At 44.5% G+C, this 18,715-nt stretch overlaps 1 protein-coding gene across 7 annotated transcripts in view; it reads right to left on the reverse strand.

Annotated features, from left to right (window-relative positions):
* Positions 1-18,715, reverse strand: part of hycc1 (hyccin PI4KA lipid kinase complex subunit 1) — a 36,425-nt gene that overhangs the window by 10,249 nt on the left and 7,461 nt on the right. For 3 of the 7 annotated variants that reach the window (XR_011979279.1, XM_072675314.1, XM_072675319.1), the window contains exons 2-6: positions 6,907-6,988; positions 3,923-4,024; positions 2,101-2,280; positions 557-637; positions 348-463 (exon numbers count right to left, since the gene is read on the reverse strand). Coding sequence is in view for 6 of the 7 variants with exons in the window: in XM_072675314.1 (XP_072531415.1) it covers positions 348-463; positions 557-637; positions 2,101-2,280; positions 3,923-4,024; positions 6,907-6,957 (530 nt within the window). In the remaining variant the exon portion in view is untranslated. Of the gene's footprint in view, positions 1-347; positions 464-556; positions 638-2,100; positions 2,281-3,922; positions 4,025-6,906; positions 6,989-7,645; positions 8,023-8,344; positions 8,468-15,656; positions 15,676-18,519; positions 18,618-18,715 lie in introns of those variants that run through there. The other 4 variants (XM_072675315.1, XM_072675318.1, XM_072675316.1 and 1 more) reach the window with 4 other exon arrangements.

Consider the following 18,715-nt stretch of genomic DNA (forward strand, 5'->3'; position numbering starts at 1 on the left):
AAATCATTACTGAAGCTAATGCCAATTGAGTTTCTGATTGGCAGGTAATCTATATGGAAAACAAACAAACAAACAAACAAAAAAAAACACTTAATTCTGAACAGCCAAATCTGTGGTCAGCCAAAGTCAGGTACAGCCCTACCCATGTTTGACCCTACAAAACTACCTTTGGCTCAAACCAGCAGTAAAACACTGCAAATTAAAAGGTTGCAAACCTAAACGACCCCACACATGCACAACAACACAGCCCAGGGCCTGCATAAACAGCCCTCATTGATGCGTTAATAATAGATGGCGGAAATGAAAGCATTCAGTGAAAACTATGAATCTTTGATGAGCAGCCACACCTGTTCTGTGCCGTAAATGTCTCTCTCTGGAGGTGGGGTCCACTGTAAACAACTCTGCTCAGACCGTGATTGGCTAGAGCTCCTTCGGTTAAGGCCAAGGAACCAATTGTAGAGGGCTAAGGAAGGGGAGGGAACACAGTGATGGAAATGACTTGAAAAGCTCTCGTAACTGGAAAAATACGGTGAGAAAGAACACTCTCCAAACGTACCTCATGGTATACTGATGGCTTGGATAAGGAAGGGACGGTGAAGGACAATATTCTGCTTTGACCATCTTTATCAACTATTTCCTGCAACAAAAGTGAAGGGATGTAAAAATTAATGGAAATCTAAAATCAAAAAACAAAAACAAAACCCCAGCAACTTTTAATTAAGACATCATTCATGCATTCAAAGGTACCATAGAACATGAAACTATATTGCCTAGTGGTGAAATTAATGGCACTGAATGTTAATTCTTTTGATCATTCTTCAGGCAAGGCTGTGGCTCATTATAGCCTAGGGAACAATTACTGCACCATACATCCTGAACCTCTCGAAATCTGTTTCCTGTCATGTGCACAGTTATCACAAAACAAAACTGACCAGCCAGTCTGACCTGTTTAACAACACTGGCCTTCATATCAACACCACATCATCCACTACTACCACGGGACATTTACTACGCTCTTCAGCTGGGAAAATCAAAACTTGTCCCAAGGCAGCTCATCCTGAATTTGAAGAACCACCAGAAATACAAGTTCACGTGTTGCTGTAGTCATTGCCTTGGCATTTCCCAGACTCATAAAGGGAACTGGACATACCAATGAGGCATAGCTTTTGTTCAGGGTTCAATGTGAATTTCAACGAACAGCCTTCTGAAGCACTGGTGCAACCGCTAATCTCAGGCTAATGCGTTACAAAATTGTGCATGCACAACACCAACCGCAACAATGCCTCTTTGTGTCTGAGCTGAAACCCAGCAGAAGAAGGCTCCCCCTCTAGGGCACTGTAAGCTATTATGGCCGGCCAAGTGTGTGGCCCTGAGGCCAGCGGCTCCACAAAATACAAACTGACAGCATGTGTGTGTGAGCCTGCAACTCCAAGACACTGAAGACCGATCGGATGCTTGGGTGAATTTGCGTCTATAACACATCCGCATTTGGCCTTCATCTGACACGAGGCCCCATTGGCCTGCCGTCCCCAGGGCATGCAGGCGATTGCAGAGCCGATAATGTCAGGATGATTAACGCCCCCTGACACCGCGGATGGCATTTGATTGGCAGATGACCTACTCTGTTATTCTGGGTGCTGGGGAGATGAGAAGGTGGAGGAGCAAGCATAAAAGGCCCCAGACAGAGACACCCCTTCTAGGCTTCCTCCTTCTCGTCCTCCTACCAGCCCTTCCAGGAGCACTAACTTCAGACATCCCTTTTTAATTGAGGGTGCTGGGTATAATCTCTTAAAAAGCACTGCCAAAAGAACTGCACGCTCTGAACAGCTTCACATGAGCCTAAGGTCACCATGCCTATTGCCAAGCATCGACTAGAGGGGTAAAACACCTCCCAACATTAGGCTGTGGAGCAGTGGAACGGTGTTCTCTGAATTGATAGAGCTTACTCCATAAATGTTCTAACATCTAGCTTGAAGCCTGTGTGCAACCATGTACTTAAACCATCTGCACACATGAAGATGAAGGATGTGAGCACGTAAGAAAAACAGGGGAAAGGGGGAGGGGCATACAGACGCCTTACAGCAAGGAAGACCCACTGACCAGGTTGTAGATGCCAAGCAGAAGGGCTTCGATACAGCCGCTGCAGTGGGGGTCCCGGCCAGCGCCGACCGACAGGTAACTCCACACCAGCTCTGGCAGGAACTGCAGGGTGAAGCGCTGGAGACGAGGCTCCCCGCTGCGGTAGAACTCAAAAAGCTGGTGACATACTGGCTCCAGGAGCTGTGAACAGAAAAAAAAAGGGGGGGGGGGGTGACTAAGGCTTTACATACTAGCTCACATAACATAAGCTTATATAAGCACAACATGCTGTTCAAATTGGTAACCTTCCCACACACAAAAAGCCATGAGTCTAGTAATTTGTCTTCGTTCTGTACACAATGGGCCAGCAGCCCACACACGAAAAGTACCGAGGTCACACCAGGCTCGAATGCCCCACAATCACCCACAATGCTCAGAGTGTCGTGATGTGTCGCTTGCGGCTCACAGAGAGACACCTTTGAGTGCTGCGATGCTGGAGAACCGTCTGGCACTCCTTAGCTCCTGAGGGTCAGACAGCTGCTAACTATGATGAGCCAAGCGTTCTGCATTCAAGCACTCTTAGCAAGGGCAAGCGCACATACGTCCTCGGTTCTCCTATGTCATATTATTCATGAAAATGGTTCGCTGTACCAGGGTGACATTACTCTGGAATAAAACAAGCGGACAGAGACTGCCTGAGCAGGTGAGTGTTGGACTGGCTAACTATTACGTGGGTTGCACAGGACCTGTGGACAAATCCACCTTATGCAGACCTCTACTTGCAGCAACCTCATCCCCCCTCCCCAATTTCACTTAACTGCAAATGTATCACTATCTAGGACCACGTATAGATACACCCTAAAAAACTGTCCAGTCTTTCTGATGGTAGGTTTTGCGCTTTTGACAACACAGGACCTACAAGAGCTACCTGTAGGTCCTGTGATGACATTTTAGGAGACTTTATGAACCCTACGGTTTCCTCTGGAACCAACATTGCTAGGACAGCCTGTTTGCATCAACAGCCTATTTTCTGAAGGCCTCTGGGATGGCTCACTCGGTTATTGATAACGGCTTCACTTTTATTATGTAGGAATACGAATGGGTTTACATGGACATGCTGGCTTGTGTTACCGCCTGTTTTAAACAGTGTGTGTGTGTGTGTGTGTGTGTGTGTGTGTGTGTGTGTGTGTGTGTGTCATTCACCAGCACACCATCTGCAGAGCCAGTGTGACAGACTTTCGCAGTGGTTGGGATCTGGGTATAGGCCACCGGATCAAGCACAGATTAAAAACAGTTTTGCCCTGAGAACCACAGCTGATGCCAGTCTGTAAAGAACAGACCATCCAACAGCCTCTCGCTCACTCTTGCCATGCGTCCCTCCCTCTCTCTGTGCCTCACAGTGCCTCCCTCTCTCTTCTTTCGCGTGTGGAATGTCTCGCTCCTTCTCTCGAATTGTCTTATGCTCTTGCACAGTGGGTCTCTCGCAGCGTCTCGCGCTCTCTCTCGTCCACAGTCTCATGCCCTCAGTGTCTCTCTCCCTTTCTCACAGTGTATTCGCAGCATCTCCTCGCTGTGTCTCACGCCCTCTCGATCACCATGTCTTGCACACTAGCTCTTGCTCGCTCGCACACAATAAAGCAGCACCTACATTACAAGGGGCCCTTTTATACTTCTCTTAGTCTACATTTTTAGGTAAATGTGTCTGATTGAACTTGGCCTCCCAAGACATGACCCCAGAAGTAACTCAAATACAGATGGGTTCTGACAGAGGCGAGAGACAGCGCGAATGCCCTGAAGCAACAACAACAAAAAAAAAAAGTCAGAGATGAAGGTCAAGACTCACATCACTGTAATTCTCCCGGATAACTTTGTAAAGTGCAGGAACCAGCGAGGCCTTTTCCTTCAGAGACGAAGCGTAGCTGGAGATGGCCGTCTCTGGAAGTGTCTGCAACGCACACCGTGGTTGAAGGTCATAGACAGCATAACATTTACACATCCTGTAATAACAGTCTGGAGGGGTGGGAGAAAAGCGACAGCACTGGGGGACACTTTTACAAGCAAGTCGGATGGACTGCCTCTTGCTCTGGATCTCTGAGACTGGAGACGTTGATTGAAAAGCAAAAAGGACATAAATGACCAAGTCAAATGATATAAACCTGACAGACAAATCAGCTTTAACATTAGAGCAGGTTAGATAGCATCCATCATCTAGTACAACAGCACTGAAGGTGAGGTGTTGGAAGCAGAATAGGCAAGAGTAAAAACCTGAGCCACTGCGACAAGGTCAAATTTGTGATTGCTAGCCAATTGGGTCAGAGCATCTCTAAAGCTTTAGGTCTCGACTGGTGTTCCTAGAATGCAGAGGTTAGTACCGAAGGAAGAACTCCAAGGGTCATTGGCACATAGGGCTTGATTGATTGATTCAATCCATGGAGGTCCACCCAGCTTTCAAGACTCTACAAGAATCTGATTGGTCTTAAACATCTTGGTGCACGATACCACAGAACATCTTCAAAAGTTAATGCTTTTTCTAGTCAAACCCTTTTTGGTGATTAGGGGGGGGGGTGTAGCTGCCACACTTAAAATAAGTAGACACCCTCTAATGATTTCTGAAGAGCTGATTGAGGTTGATGTGCAGGGAGAGATTGGAGGTGTAAGAAGAGGACAGCAGTGTCATGGCAGGTTGTGAGAGCCCTCATGCAAGGCTAACCTTGTTTTCTATATCACACATGACTGCAAATTACAGATCACATTATGGTATTGTTCCGGTCAGTGAACATTTCTATTGTATTTGACTACAATAACTACAGGACCTATCGAGCTAATCTGAAGCCACTACAGTAATCTCAATGTGGGCATTTTGCACCAAAATACTAATAGGATATTCTGCAAGTGGAGTTTGTTCTATACATAATTAGGAGGTGCCACATCTTGGCATGCATCCTAGTTTCACCCCAAATCCTGGAATCCACCACAGATACGGTTATACCCACCACTTATCAGGGAAGGTTTTCTACTATATTCCATTCAGCCAAAGGGCATTATTGTAGTTGGGCGCAGGCCAGTCAAGACTGTCCACAAGCCCTTTTTTTTTTTTTTTTTTTTTTGGAGGTCATGTTGAAACAGGAAAGGGACTTTATTCCCCTGGCCATTGCTCCTCCTCTACCAAACATTACACTTGACCCTATGCAGACAGTTCTTCCATTAGGCCCCCCCACTCCAAGGAGATCCAACTGCTTTAGAGGCTCTGGTCTTTTACACTACATCAAGCAATGCTTGGCACAGTCATTTCTAGAGGCAGTTCAGAACCCTGCAGTAAGTTGTAACCAAAGACAGATCATTTATTTTCCTTTTTGCTCTTGGTAGGCTCGCTGTGTGAGCTTTTGTGGCCTGCAACTTCATGGCTGAGCAGATGCTGCACTTTAGAGGTTTCTATTTCACTTTACATATGTTTGCCCATGGATTGTAGCAAGTTTTTATTGGACTTAATCAGCTTAGATTAGCTTTTTTAGTTAAAACCCCTGGGAAAACATTTTTATATATGAATTATTTTATATAACACTAAATGTGGGTGTTAAATGAAGCACTTAGCAAGTTTAAATAGAAAACACAAAGCAGAACTAGGATAAAACACTCAAAATGGCCAAAACGCACTCCTTAGACTTCTCTGAGAACGGTCTGGCCGGGGCCTTAATATTCTAATGAACGTGTGTGACCATCAGCCCTCAATCACTGGCACTAGCTTCAAACCGGATCTCTAGGGTTTACTGAGGTTCTGATATCAGCAGGTGACCCGCATGCCCTGTTGTCCCTCCAGTCTTGGCACCCGTTGCTTCTCTGCTTTGACAGCCGGCTACATGCTTTGCTGGTAGGAAAGGGTGCAAGTGGGTGGCGCGTAGCAGATCTCACCTCCTGTCCGTCATGGCACCCAGCCACTTCTGTGGTGAAGCACAAAGGCGATGGGCAACGGGTACAAGGGACTACAGGGCATGCGGGGCAGTGCTTTGCCAGAGCTTCCGCTCAGCAGGCATTGCTTTCGTTCCCCAGGTTGCTCAGCCCCGAAGAGAGGGTGGAGCCATGTTTGCCTTGTGATTGGCCAGGGGTATGCAGATGTAAACCTGACCCACTTTTAGGACTGTCCATTCCACATGGAGATGAGATCAATACTGGTGAAATTCAGAATATTCCTACACTGTTGGCTCTGAACTCACATTTGGGTTGCCAGAGATTTTAACTGCTGTACCTGTACCTAATAAATTTAAGATAAATATCAGCAGTGTGAGACTGGTACTAAAAGACCTGTATATGTTATGCATCACCCAGCGCTAAGCAGGGTTGAAGGCATTTTAAAAAGATGCAGTTTCAATAAAGCACAGCCAGCGTGTTCTCCTGCTCCCTCCCCTTCCCTCTCCACTTCAGACATCCTCCCACCATCCAGCAGGGCTTCCACCTCAGCCTACGTGACAATGAAGAGGGTGCTCTGCCAAACACTTCAGCAGGAATAAACACTTGAGGAGGTGCGTGTGTGCATGTAAAATGTGCTTGTGCGAGCATAAGTGATAGGGAGCTGAGAGGGAAGGATAGAAAGACAAAAGGAAAGACAGACAGACAGACAGACAGAGAGACTGATGGAGCATGTTGAATACTGTTGGTGCGGCTCTTCGAGGAGACTGATTGATATGCTTGAGGCAGAGCCGTCTCTACACCCATCTGTCCCCACTCGACAATCAAAATGGGAACATGAGAAGGAAAGAGCAAACTGAGCTCTTTTAAAAAAGGGAGATAGATAGATCGATAGATCGATAGATCGATCGATCAGTTGTTCACCTTAAACTCAGATAGCCATTCCTCCACTACACCTTGATCCATGGCCAGCATCGTTCTTCATCTGGTACAAAGAAATATCAATCTGCAAAACACAAAAAACATCTCGTCACTCATCATGGACCAACAACAAGATAATAAATAATACATACACAAATTTCTCAAGCTGAGAAGTTGGAGTTCTCTTCTGACATGTATACACAATTCCAGAATCATATCCCGAACCCCAAAAAACTTTCTTTCAACTTATCCAAAAGGTCAGAACTCAATTAGCTTCTTTGGGTTACAACTTATCATATTCATTGTTAGGAAAGGCCAGAAATGAGGGTGCAGAATGAGAATGTCACCTCGCCATCTGTTAGGCACATTATAGATAACGATCCCAAACCTTACAACCCACAATGGACCACCTCAAGAGGCGCAAGCTGAAGGATTTGCCATATAAAATGCATTTACAAGCAAAGCTAGTGATTTATTCAATTATTTCATTTTTTTTTTTTTTTTTTGCAAATATGTACAGTAATTAAGCAGTGTTCTGTAAAACTGCCAATAGTGGGAGGTGTAGGTGGGGATGCAAAGGAACACAGAAACACCACTTCAGAACTGCGCTGCTGTTTTAAATTCCATTTAATACACACAGTCTCACACACACACAGTCACACACACACACAGTCACACACAGGCATGCAATGTGGTGAGTAAAGAAAATTAGACTAACGCCAGCAGCGCTAGAAGCACTCACTCTCCAGCCTCCACTTCCTCTCCGGGGAGCTCCAAATTAAATCGAGCGATAATGACAGCGTTTTACCTGCCGCGTCCGAGCTGGCGGGGGCAACGTGGCGGAGGTGTACATCATTCAGCTAACACGCGCCCACACACACAGAACTGGATTACACAGCCAACAAACAGCTACACAAGCGATCTGAGTGATCTCCCCTGGTGCAGAGAATCACTGTAAATCAAGGCTGCTGTGAGGAAAGACATCACTGTTCCTCTGTCTGGTGGAGACGACAAGCACGCTGCCTCGAGACGGTCTTGCCGCTGCCCAGATGCTGACCAAAATCAGTCAAACCATCTCTGGATGTTGACATAACAGCACACCCACAGACAGACACCACGTCTCTGACTCGTCTCGCCTCATTTCACCCAGCTTTTGTAGGTTTAATGGTCGACATCCGCAGAGAGATGTGCATGTGTGTGCGTGCATGTGTGAGAGTGTGTAAACGTTGACTTCTTATAGGAGCCCCCCCCCCCACACCCCCAAGTGCAGACATGTCAATGCAGTAACTATAAAAACATAGCAACTCCCATAATAGCATAAGCCCCTCCCCCTCCCTTCCAGCTTCACTCTGATTGGATGAACCCAGAAACATGGTAAACGAGAGACGCATGGTGAAAGAGTGAGGATTAATGCAACCCTGCTCTCTACTTCTCTACTCACATCACCAAACCCCAGAGTCCCGTATCCCTGCCACAGCAGTACCCTCGGCCTTGGTCATCTCTGCCGTCCGTCTCACATCCATGCTTCTCTTCCTTGCAGCCCACCGTTCCTTCCTCCTCAACCCTTCCCTGCTCACCACATGAGAGCCCCAGCAGAGAGCTGCTTAACCCGGTTCAATATCGTTACGTAAGAGTGTATTCGACTAGAAAGTGTAATTACAGAGTGACAGAGAGACAGAGAGCGAGCGAGAGAGAGAGAGAGAGAGAGAGAGAGCAGCTGTGTGCGAACACAGAGCGAGAGAGAGAGCGAGCGAGCGAGACACTAAATCTGTAAACAGGTCTACTCATTCAGAGCTTATTGATTAATTTAGTTGGGTGTGGATCGAGCCCAGGCTCCTCCTCCTGGTTTAGCCCACTTAGTGCTGGGTTAAAGCAGGAGCTGTTTAAGGCTCAGTCCTGGAACCTGAAAAGTTCTCTTTCAAGACTCAAACCTCAACATTTAATGCTGGACAAGGTTTTCTCGGATTGATCGGTAAAGTTCGACCGGAGCGTGACGTCTGTATACACTGAGCCACAAAAGCAAAAACACCTTGACCATGGCCACACATCTGCAGCCCCATCACTCCGGCGTGTGAGTGGAGAGCAGAGTTATATTAGTGTGAGGCGAGGGAGTCTTATCGTGGACACGGGCTAAGTGTAAAAAGGAGACATCGTCAATCAGATCAACCTCAGAGCCACCAACTCCACTATTAAATTTTTGTGTAGACAGAAGCAACCACTGAACCACTACATCACAAACAGACAGTGCCAAAATAAAAAGGTCACCAATACAAACAAACCCTCCGATGCACTCGCACCCTCTCCAGGTGGTATTTCTGCCTTGCGCTCAATGATTCTGGATAGGCTCTGGACCCTGACCAAGGTAATGCAAATAAGAATATGGAGGGATAATACAAACAGACTGCTTTAAAATAATATTAACAAGATTTTGAAACTGAAAGCTCAGCTGTTTTGCTCAAAAAGAGTTTTGTGATCCGTTACACCACTTTCATCTATTATCGAACAAAGTCAATTGGCTGCGACAACGTTAATTACAGTAGTCAATGCATGAACATCTACACTTAAAACAAAAGCACAGTATAATGCCCTAGAACAGGTTCCCAACACTGTTCCTGGAAATCTAACTTTAGCTCAGACACGAATAGACCCCACCTGATCCATCTAATTACTGCCTTCTGAAGGGCTTGATTAGCTGAAAGTTAGACTGGAGAGGAATATATGTGGTTCTCCATTTCCCAACCCTTGAGCTGGAGTGCACATTTCAACTCAAGAAGGGAAGGTGCCGCACTAGTCCACATTTAAATCACACATGGAGGTTTAACTCATAATGGAACTGAGCAGGAAAAAAAAAAAAAAAAAAAAAAAAAAAAAAAAAAAAAAAAAAAAAAAAAAAACTCAGGCCTAAGCAAACACATCCACATTCTTAGAGATCAAGCCACTTTAAGGGTGGGAAGAATCACTTGTGTCCATAAAAGAACAGTACTCGTAATAGAGCAGGGAGTGTGGAGAACCTTTAAATGGGCAAGGAATTGGGAAGTTACTGTTTGTAGTTGTAACTTCTAGGAATAGATGATGTACTGCTAGTAAACATTAATGCAGCAAGAAGATTTAAGGAGTAAAACTACAACTACAAAAGTCAAAAGGTGCCAAAATGTCTACATATAGCTAGGCCTAGATTTCATTTTATACACATACACACACACACACACACATACACACAGTCATCCTAGGACTAGCATGCTCATGCAAGAGTTTTCGTCTCCGTGTGGATGGAGGTTGTGGATGGAAATCTCAGTTTTTAAAAAATATCCAGAGGAGTGTGGATGGGGGCTAAGACAGAGTGACAGTGAGATCTTTGAGCTCCTGTTTTTGTGTTGGTGGGCAACACAAGAACACGGTTTCTGGCGTTCTCAAAAAACATTAACTGTTAAGTGCAGCTGAACCAAAAGCTAGTCAAGTTACAATGTGTACATTCTAACAGCAGAACATGTTAATGCGTACACACCAAGTCATCTGACCGCAGAGTTGTGAAGGAACTGGGAGCTGAATGGTCAGGTAGGCCACTATAGAGTTTCAAACAGTCGTTTAAACCATTACTCTAAACAAAGTAGATCAGTTTAGAATTTAGTCTGATTACAGAAACTGGTTAAATAAATAAATAAATAAATAAATAAATACTGTTTACTATTGTGCATTAGCATATCTTTCCCAAGTTGCCCCAAGTAGTAAGAGTTAGAAGTTCCAAGATCAGTTTGTGCACATTCATTTTATACTCATCCTTGCTTACAAAATAATGTTCCAGGAGCCAAACCATAATGTTTTCTGTGCCAAATTCTTTCCATTTCACATTTTTGATTGCCAATATTTTAATATTTAAAAAAATGCCCTGAATCAGATTTCCTCCATTTACGAATATCTGGCACACTACATGACTGCAGATCTTCATACATAATGTAATGCAGAATGAGGGGAACATGAGGAAAACAAAGTCTTCATCTACATTATGTGATGTTATGAAGCAATTAATTGTTAGAGAACTGAAAAAAAACAAACAAACAAACAAACAGAAGAACTGTTCTGCAACAGTAACAAAAAATAAGTCTTTTTTTTTTTTTTTTTAATTTTCAGCTTACATCTGTCTGGTTTCACATCCTTCAATTGTCCACCACTCACTAATAATGAAAGAAATTAATAGGATTAATAAATAAAATATATAATAAATAAAAATATATATAAAAAAAAAGAAAGTGATGCAATCGCCTGAAAAGTTCTTGCCGTTCTGCCAAATCTCTGGTCGCCATATAAAACCGAGGCCCACCTAGACAGGTATTTATATAAGCACTGCGCCCTAGAGGTGCTGACCTCGGATCTGTTTCTGGGATCAACACTAGATCGCCCTACACCAACAATCCAATACATAGAAGCCCTTTAAGCCCTTCAGGCCAGAGCCAGATTTGTGTGGCACTGATTTCTATTTCTAGAAGATTCCCACCATTAATCCCCCCCCCCCCCACACACACACACACACACACCCATCATCTCGCTGAATAACAGTGAGATTATTTAAAAAGGAATGGGCCATTGTTTGAGTGTGCGCTCACTTGGTCATATGTGAGAGAGAGAGAGGGTGAGGGAGGGAGTGAGGCTTATGTATAGGCAGATGTGTATAGCAGGAAGGAGAGCCTCTTTGCCCAAAGACAGGAAGACAGAAAGGCCCAACAGTCTGTCAGGTTGCGTGAAAATCAAACCCACGGCCGGAAACAAACTCACACACGCGGGCGCTTAGTCATCATAAACCCAATGAGGAGTGCTTCTACTGGGCCTGCCCAGAGAGAAAAACCACCAACCAGTTCCGCAGTCCCTGAAGAAAGTGGGCACTTGCTAGAAGAGAAATGAGAAGAAAAAAAAGCTGCACTATAATTAGAACTGCCTCTACACTGGTGTTTGGTTGGTGTAGTATTAAAGCCAGAGCTTGCCAAACATTCGCAATATTAGCAGACAGAGTTTCAAGCTGACCTAGCAAAATAGCGGCAAACAGACTAAACTAAAATTAGCAACTGTTCATATCAGACCAATCGACTGCACAGAAGCCGTGCTGATACAATGGAGCAATGCATTTTGGGTCAAAGTTAAGACTCCTCCATTATTAAAAGGGCTTCACTGGTCAGCATCATTTTTAATCACATCGGCAGGGTTGCACTTACAGATCTAACCAAAATATCAACATATGAACAGTATGGTTTGACGAAGCTGAGGGTGATTAAAACCTGTTGTCTGGCCAGTATCGGCCTGGATATCAGAGATTGACACTTTTTAAAGTTGTCAAATTATTCCACTTTTCCTCCCAATTTATTACTTTCAATAAAATAAATAATTAAAAAAAAATCTCACTAGCGCTACTCCCAACACTAGAAGTTCAAAGACTTAACACGCATCTCCTCCAATACATCCTAAGCCAGCCACCACCTCTTTTACTGCCACTCAAATGCAGCATCACCAGTTCCACTGCACCAGCTAACGGATGCCCAACATCATCGTTATAAGGAAGTCTGAGCCATTTTTTGACAAGGGCCAAATTGTGCTGACTAGACGACTAGGTCAGAGCATCTCCAAAACATCAGGCAGGTCTTGTGGGGTCTTTCCTGGTATGCAGTGTTTAGGACCTACCCAACAAAACACAGTGCTCCAAGAAAGGACTACCGATGGATCAGCAACAGGGTCATGGGTTCCTAAGGCTCATTGATATAATCCATGGAGGCACAACTTACAGGACTTAAAGGATCTTCTGCTAATATCTTGGTAGCACGGGACACCATCAGAGGTCCTGTTGACAGGACAAGGTGTTCAATTCTTAGTTGGTTGAGCTGTTGTGCACATCAACATCATTAGTCTCTAAACTCCAAAGGCCATATTCCTGGACACTGATAGAGCCTAGACTTTTAGAAGGAAAGGCATGGGTGCATTATGTAAGGCAAGATTTACACTACAGTCAGACTGCACTGGTAATGTAAATGTACTAGTCTTTTACCTCTAAATGTCTAAGTCTTGGTGCAGTCCAGTTTCTTAATTTTGTCCAAGCTGGGCTGTGGTGTGTGTGTGTGTATATTATATATTATATATATATATATATATATATAAGAACTGTGGTGCCAAATGTCTCATGAGGGGTCAGGATTTCAAGTAAGGACCCAAGAGAGATGGTGTGGAAGAAACATAACCCAAACCCATCAGCAACCGCCACGCTGGACACAAACGCACCACGCCCCTCTTGCTTTACATAACCACGTCCCTCTGAAAATAGCCCACCATGACATACTACACAAGAAAAGAACAGGGCTTCTGAAATGTCCATCACGCTGCACTGAAATGAGTATTTTTAGACTTTTTCATGGAAGGAATTTGGTGATTCATACATTGAGTGAGATCTGAGTCCTTCTCCTCACGGAAAGAAAAAGCCGGCCCCTGAAAAGGCCGCCACGTTGCTTGCGTTTGTACCCTGCTGCATGCGATTTCTCCAGAACATGCAGTCCTTAAAGAGGCTGAGATGTGAGAAGAGGACTCTGATGGCAGAACAAACACTTAGAGAGGCCTAATTACACCAAGCCTCTCTGGGAAAGTGAGAGAAGGGGCCAGAGCCCTCAGAAAAGTCGACTCATTAGAGCATAGAGCGTAGCGTTAATGACCACTGACTGATCGCACGCTCGACAGAGATGCTCTGGGAGATCAGTAACAGAAGCTGCTGGATTACAAGAGCAGTGTTGCTTGCAAGCTTAGTCAGGAACATGAGCCTCTAAGTATGTAGTGCACAGAGCTTTCCGTTGACGGCAACTAAAACTAGAGCAATCGTGTGTTGGTGATATGTGTCAGTTTGGATTCCACAAATAGGTGGCATGAACAGAAAGACACCTGAACTGGACATCTGAAGAGTCTGGCCTGTTAATACCAATCGAATCACACTCTTGTACTCTTGCGGACCACGTGCCTTCCTTCATGATCACAGTCTCTTTTATTGACTACATCCAGAATTTTGCTGCACCAGGCCTCAAACTGGCTTAATGAACAGGACAATAAGTTCAGGGTTCTTTAGCGGTTCTTTTCCGGTCACCTGAATCCGACAGAATGACTTCTGGATGTGATCGAAGAGGTGAATCTGAGCATCGTTGAAAACACGTCCTGTATGGGGCGACAACACCTCATAAGGGGAGACATCAAATGTAGTGTACTATGCAGGGCACAAAATCAGATACTAAATCTAAATAGACCATTACTTTAATTATTTATTTATTTATATCTGTAATAGGACAGTAATTACATAATACAGTTTAAAATAAAATCTGCAATGTAATGTAAAGCCCATTGCACACCGGACTCAACATGCATTGCCTAAAAATTCAAAAGCCATGGTTTATAATGGAGACATGCACACTGGCACCAGACACTGACTCTGGTGCTTCCTGCCAGTTTCATAGCCAGTTGTAGCATTCGGACAGTAAAATAAAGCCATATCGAGACCACAGAAAGCCACAGTAAGCCACAGTAGATCACAAGACTTAAAATTTACACAGAGAAAGGCAGCCAGGCTTTTGGTAAACAAACAAAGGTGAAGGTCCGGTTCCCTCAGCTAGCATTACTATCCTAGCCCTGCACAGCTCGTTTTCAGCTTGAAAACAGCCAGTTGACAGTGGGTGAAAGATGCCATATGTATAAAACTGATCTAAGAGCTTTACATAAGCTGCAAGTAGTCTAGTTTCACTGCATTTCATTTTGTGGTATTTGCTATTTTAAGTACCTTTTCACATTCATATCCCAGGTTGGTGGGGGAGTTTGGGTATGTTGCTGCTGCTGCTGCTGCTGCTGCTGCTGCTGCTACCTAAAAGATTCCCAGAGGAAACACTGGTACACCTGAAAACCTGCCTCGTAAACATGGACCAGAACCTCCAAAGGAATGTTCCCCACATGTTGTGAAATCCATGCCACAAAGAATTGAGGCGGTCATGATAGCAAAAGGCCCTACCCAGCCCTACCTAGTATTTGAATGACTGACTTGAATGACAGTCCTAATGGACTGCTCAGTGAGTATGTGCCTTTTTTTGAGGATCGTGAAGATCACCAGGTTTAAAGAAGACAGCATTTGAGTAAAAACAACTGTACAAACGAGTCTGACAGTAGTTTATGAGTTGAACATCCCTGCGTCCCTTCAGGTGCACTTCCTCTACATGTAAATAGCTGTCTGCACATTGTATTTTGTGCAAACGTGTTTATGGGTCATGACCTATTATTTTTACCACACTGACCAGCCTTTGCACTGCTATAAATCAACTGGTTTCCAACCTTAATCAACGTAATATCTGAGAGCAGTAATTCTAAATGCTTCGACTGGGGGAAGAAGTTGTTGAGATGTTCATGGAGAAGCCAAGAGTGCTGATGTTTCTCCAAATAGGACACCGCAACACTTGATTTGCAGGGACAGAGCAGCAAGACATTGCCTTGTTTCCAGGCGACAATATCTCCTGGACAAACACAGCTGTAGTTAATATAATCAGCTCTCTCGTTTGGGGAAGGAGAGCGGTTTCAAGCACAAGGCGGTCGTTTTCATCTTGCAAATGAAATAAAACGCAGATGTGATAAGGCAGGACTTTTTTCCAGCTTGCTTTCCAACCACACCGGCTCTCTTCAATTTATCATCCAAACTGTACCAAATCCAGAGGTCACTGCCGAGCTCATGAAAGCAGCCACGTATTGTGACTAAGCACCTCAATGCTTGGTCGTGTTCTTTCCAAGGGCGGCTGAACTCCTCTGCAAGACATGGCGTTGACCTTGCAGAACGGCCAAGAAAGTCAGGAGTTTAAAAAGCAGCATCCGGGTAAATGAGGCCCTACCTGGGCATGTCTATAGGTCCTGCTCGGCTCTGCAAAGGCAAATGCAGACAGTCTGGGTAAGGAGGATGGAGAAGCTGGTAAGGAACACAACAGACAGGCAGAGACTTTATTAAGCACCACAGATTGACCTGCTCACTGCCGGTCACGGCACAGGAGCCACTAAATGACCACTAAGTGAATTGGGTTTTCCTCAATTGAATAAGTAAAGATACTGTCTCTTTGGTTTCAAACAAAGCTTCTACACAACTACCCATTGATTACTCTAAAATAACTTACTGGTTTATTAGACTATTATGCCAGCTCTACAAGATGCCTGTTCCAAATCTAGGCCTGACGCACCTCTACGAGACCACCAGAAAAAGCTAAATCTGATATCAGAGAATGGAAAATAATTAAAATAAATGAATTTGATCCAGTCCTGTAATAAATCTTCTCAAACGCTTTATTAGGAAGACTTATCCACCCATGCATTAATGCAATACTAACAGGGAATCATACGGCAGTAGCACGGTGCATAAAATCAGGCCGATCAAGGTGATCTCTGGGATTTTCATCACAGAAGGACTGCTGGTACCAGACTGCCAGCGGAGAATGTTCAGACTGGTTGAAGTACAGAAAGTGAGAGGACCACTCTGTTTATCTGTGGTGAGCAGAACACCACAAACACAAGAACATTGGGGCATATAGTAACATACATGACTCCAGTTCCACTTCTGTCAGCCAAGAACATAAAGCTGAGGCTGCTATGGGCACAGGCTCACCAAATCGGAGCAGTTGAAAACCCAAACACACCTAAACAAATCTGGTCTGATGAATCTCACAGGTACAGATGGTAGGGCCAGAATTCAGCAGACCCAAGCTTCCTGTATCAACAGTCTAGTTTGGTGGAGGTGGTGTAAACGATGTGGAGAGTTTTGGGCCAAACACAACACAAACTTTGTAAATGATTCATTTAGACCAGTTTATACACATATGGCATCATTCGTCCACTGTGAACTGGCTGCTTTTGAGCTAAAGAATACATGCTATGCATCCCTTCGTAGCTACAGTTTAATATTAACAGCTACTTCCAGCATAATGACGCACCAGGTCACAAAGCAAAAGTCGTCTCTAACAGGTTTCATGAACATGGCAATGCCGGTTCTTCAGTGGCCCTCCCAGTCAATCAAAATGAACACATTTGGGGTGTGTTAGAACAGGAGATTCACATCATGAAAGTACAGAATCTGCAGGAACGTCAGCATGGACCAGAACCTCAAAGGAACGTTGTTTTGAGAGCAAATGGAGGCCCTGCCAATTATTAGTACAGTGTTCCTAATAAAGTGCTCAACAAGTGCAGGTTGGAATAGTGCATAATCCCACTGTAGGTTACCTCTGCATTTGAGTAGTCTCAAATGAGCCTACTTTTACCTGCTCATCTAAAGTGTGATACTTGATATTCAAGAGTATGAAACACAGATATTGGAAAAGGTACATCTCTCGCTTTAACTATTAAAAAAAGGAACTGATGCATAAAAGAACACGTTTCTTCAGGCTTAAAGAAAAGCAAGTTAAACATCCCATCCAAAGTTGGGGTAGACTGGATTGTATCCAAAAAAAAAAAAACAAAAAAAAAAAAGTTGCATTTAAAAGGGCATGTCTCTTGGCAGCATTACTTCTGGAAATTCTCCCATTTTGCTGAGCTCATTTGTGAGTCTTTCCATGTCTCTGGAAAACCAGTTTTTGTGGACCGAGCATGAAAATAAAATCCTGAAGCACTTACCAAAAAAAAAAAAAAAAAAAAAAAAGAGAAACATGCAACACATTAGCAGTGGAAGTGGTCTACGTATCAAATCATACCAGGCTGCTGCACTGCAGAGGATGTTTGCTTCTGGAAATGGAAGCCAATTAAACCCTAATGCAATAACACTAATGACTTTCAACATATGCAGCCTTTTGAGTGCAGGAACTTTGAGTGCAAACAGCTTCATGTTTACTTTTCCACTTGATGTCCTGATGATAGCAGGCAGGAGCAATATATTGGAGATACGCTTCCCCTTGGTCCCCTCCAGTGCTGGCACAACTGTTCAGAACAAGAGGAATTACTTACACAAGTACATGTAAAACCAGAGGTACGTGTATGGGCCCCCAAGTTTCCCCTCTGGTCGAGTAGGCCCCTGATCTTCGTCACATATTGGCGACTTCATCCAAAGCTACTTAAAAACAGCAGTCACCTCTGTCCCACTGCAATTTCACCATAAGCTAATCTCAGCCTAACGCAAAGCTACTTTTCTTGCTCGCCTCTCCCTCCTCCTCATGTTCTCTAAAGCCCACATTAGAAGTCCGTCTGAGTGACAAAGTGGTACATTAAGCAGGTTATTTCACCCACAGGGGAAAAACACACACAGCACTTGTCATTTGAAACGATCATGAGGCAGCGGTTCAATCAGCTCTACAGCCTTGGCTTAGCAGTCAGCTCGTACGTCTTCCTCCAGGGGAAGTAAGTACGAGAGAGCGTAGAACCAAGGTCGATATTTACGCTCCAAATCCTATAGAAAGCAGGCTCTTGTGTTCGAGACGTACTTCTTACTTCTGGCCCAGGCTTAGTTCAGAATGTGACTCATTCCACCACGCAGACGCCGGGTGGAAGCGTTCGCACTCACCCACTCCTACGCTGCGCAGCCTGACGGCTTCAGAACTGGCTGAGGAGAATTCCTACAGCTGAAGATTGAGAGATCTGACGGATAAATATACTCACTGGGTCCAGCCGAGCAGAGACACGAGGAGGTAGAAGAAGAGGACTTGCGAGAACGGCACACAAGCACGCCCACGGTCTAACCCTCCTCAACTCAGAAACCTCTTCTTATTTCCTGTTGAGCACACATACACTCTCCAGACCCCACCCACTCAAACTCAGTCCAGCAGGGCGGTCAGGAAGCACAGAAACCAATCAA

This window comes from Salminus brasiliensis, chromosome 3 (genome assembly GCF_030463535.1).
Source record: "Salminus brasiliensis chromosome 3, fSalBra1.hap2, whole genome shotgun sequence".
Lineage (NCBI taxonomy): Eukaryota > Metazoa > Chordata > Actinopteri > Characiformes > Bryconidae > Salminus > Salminus brasiliensis.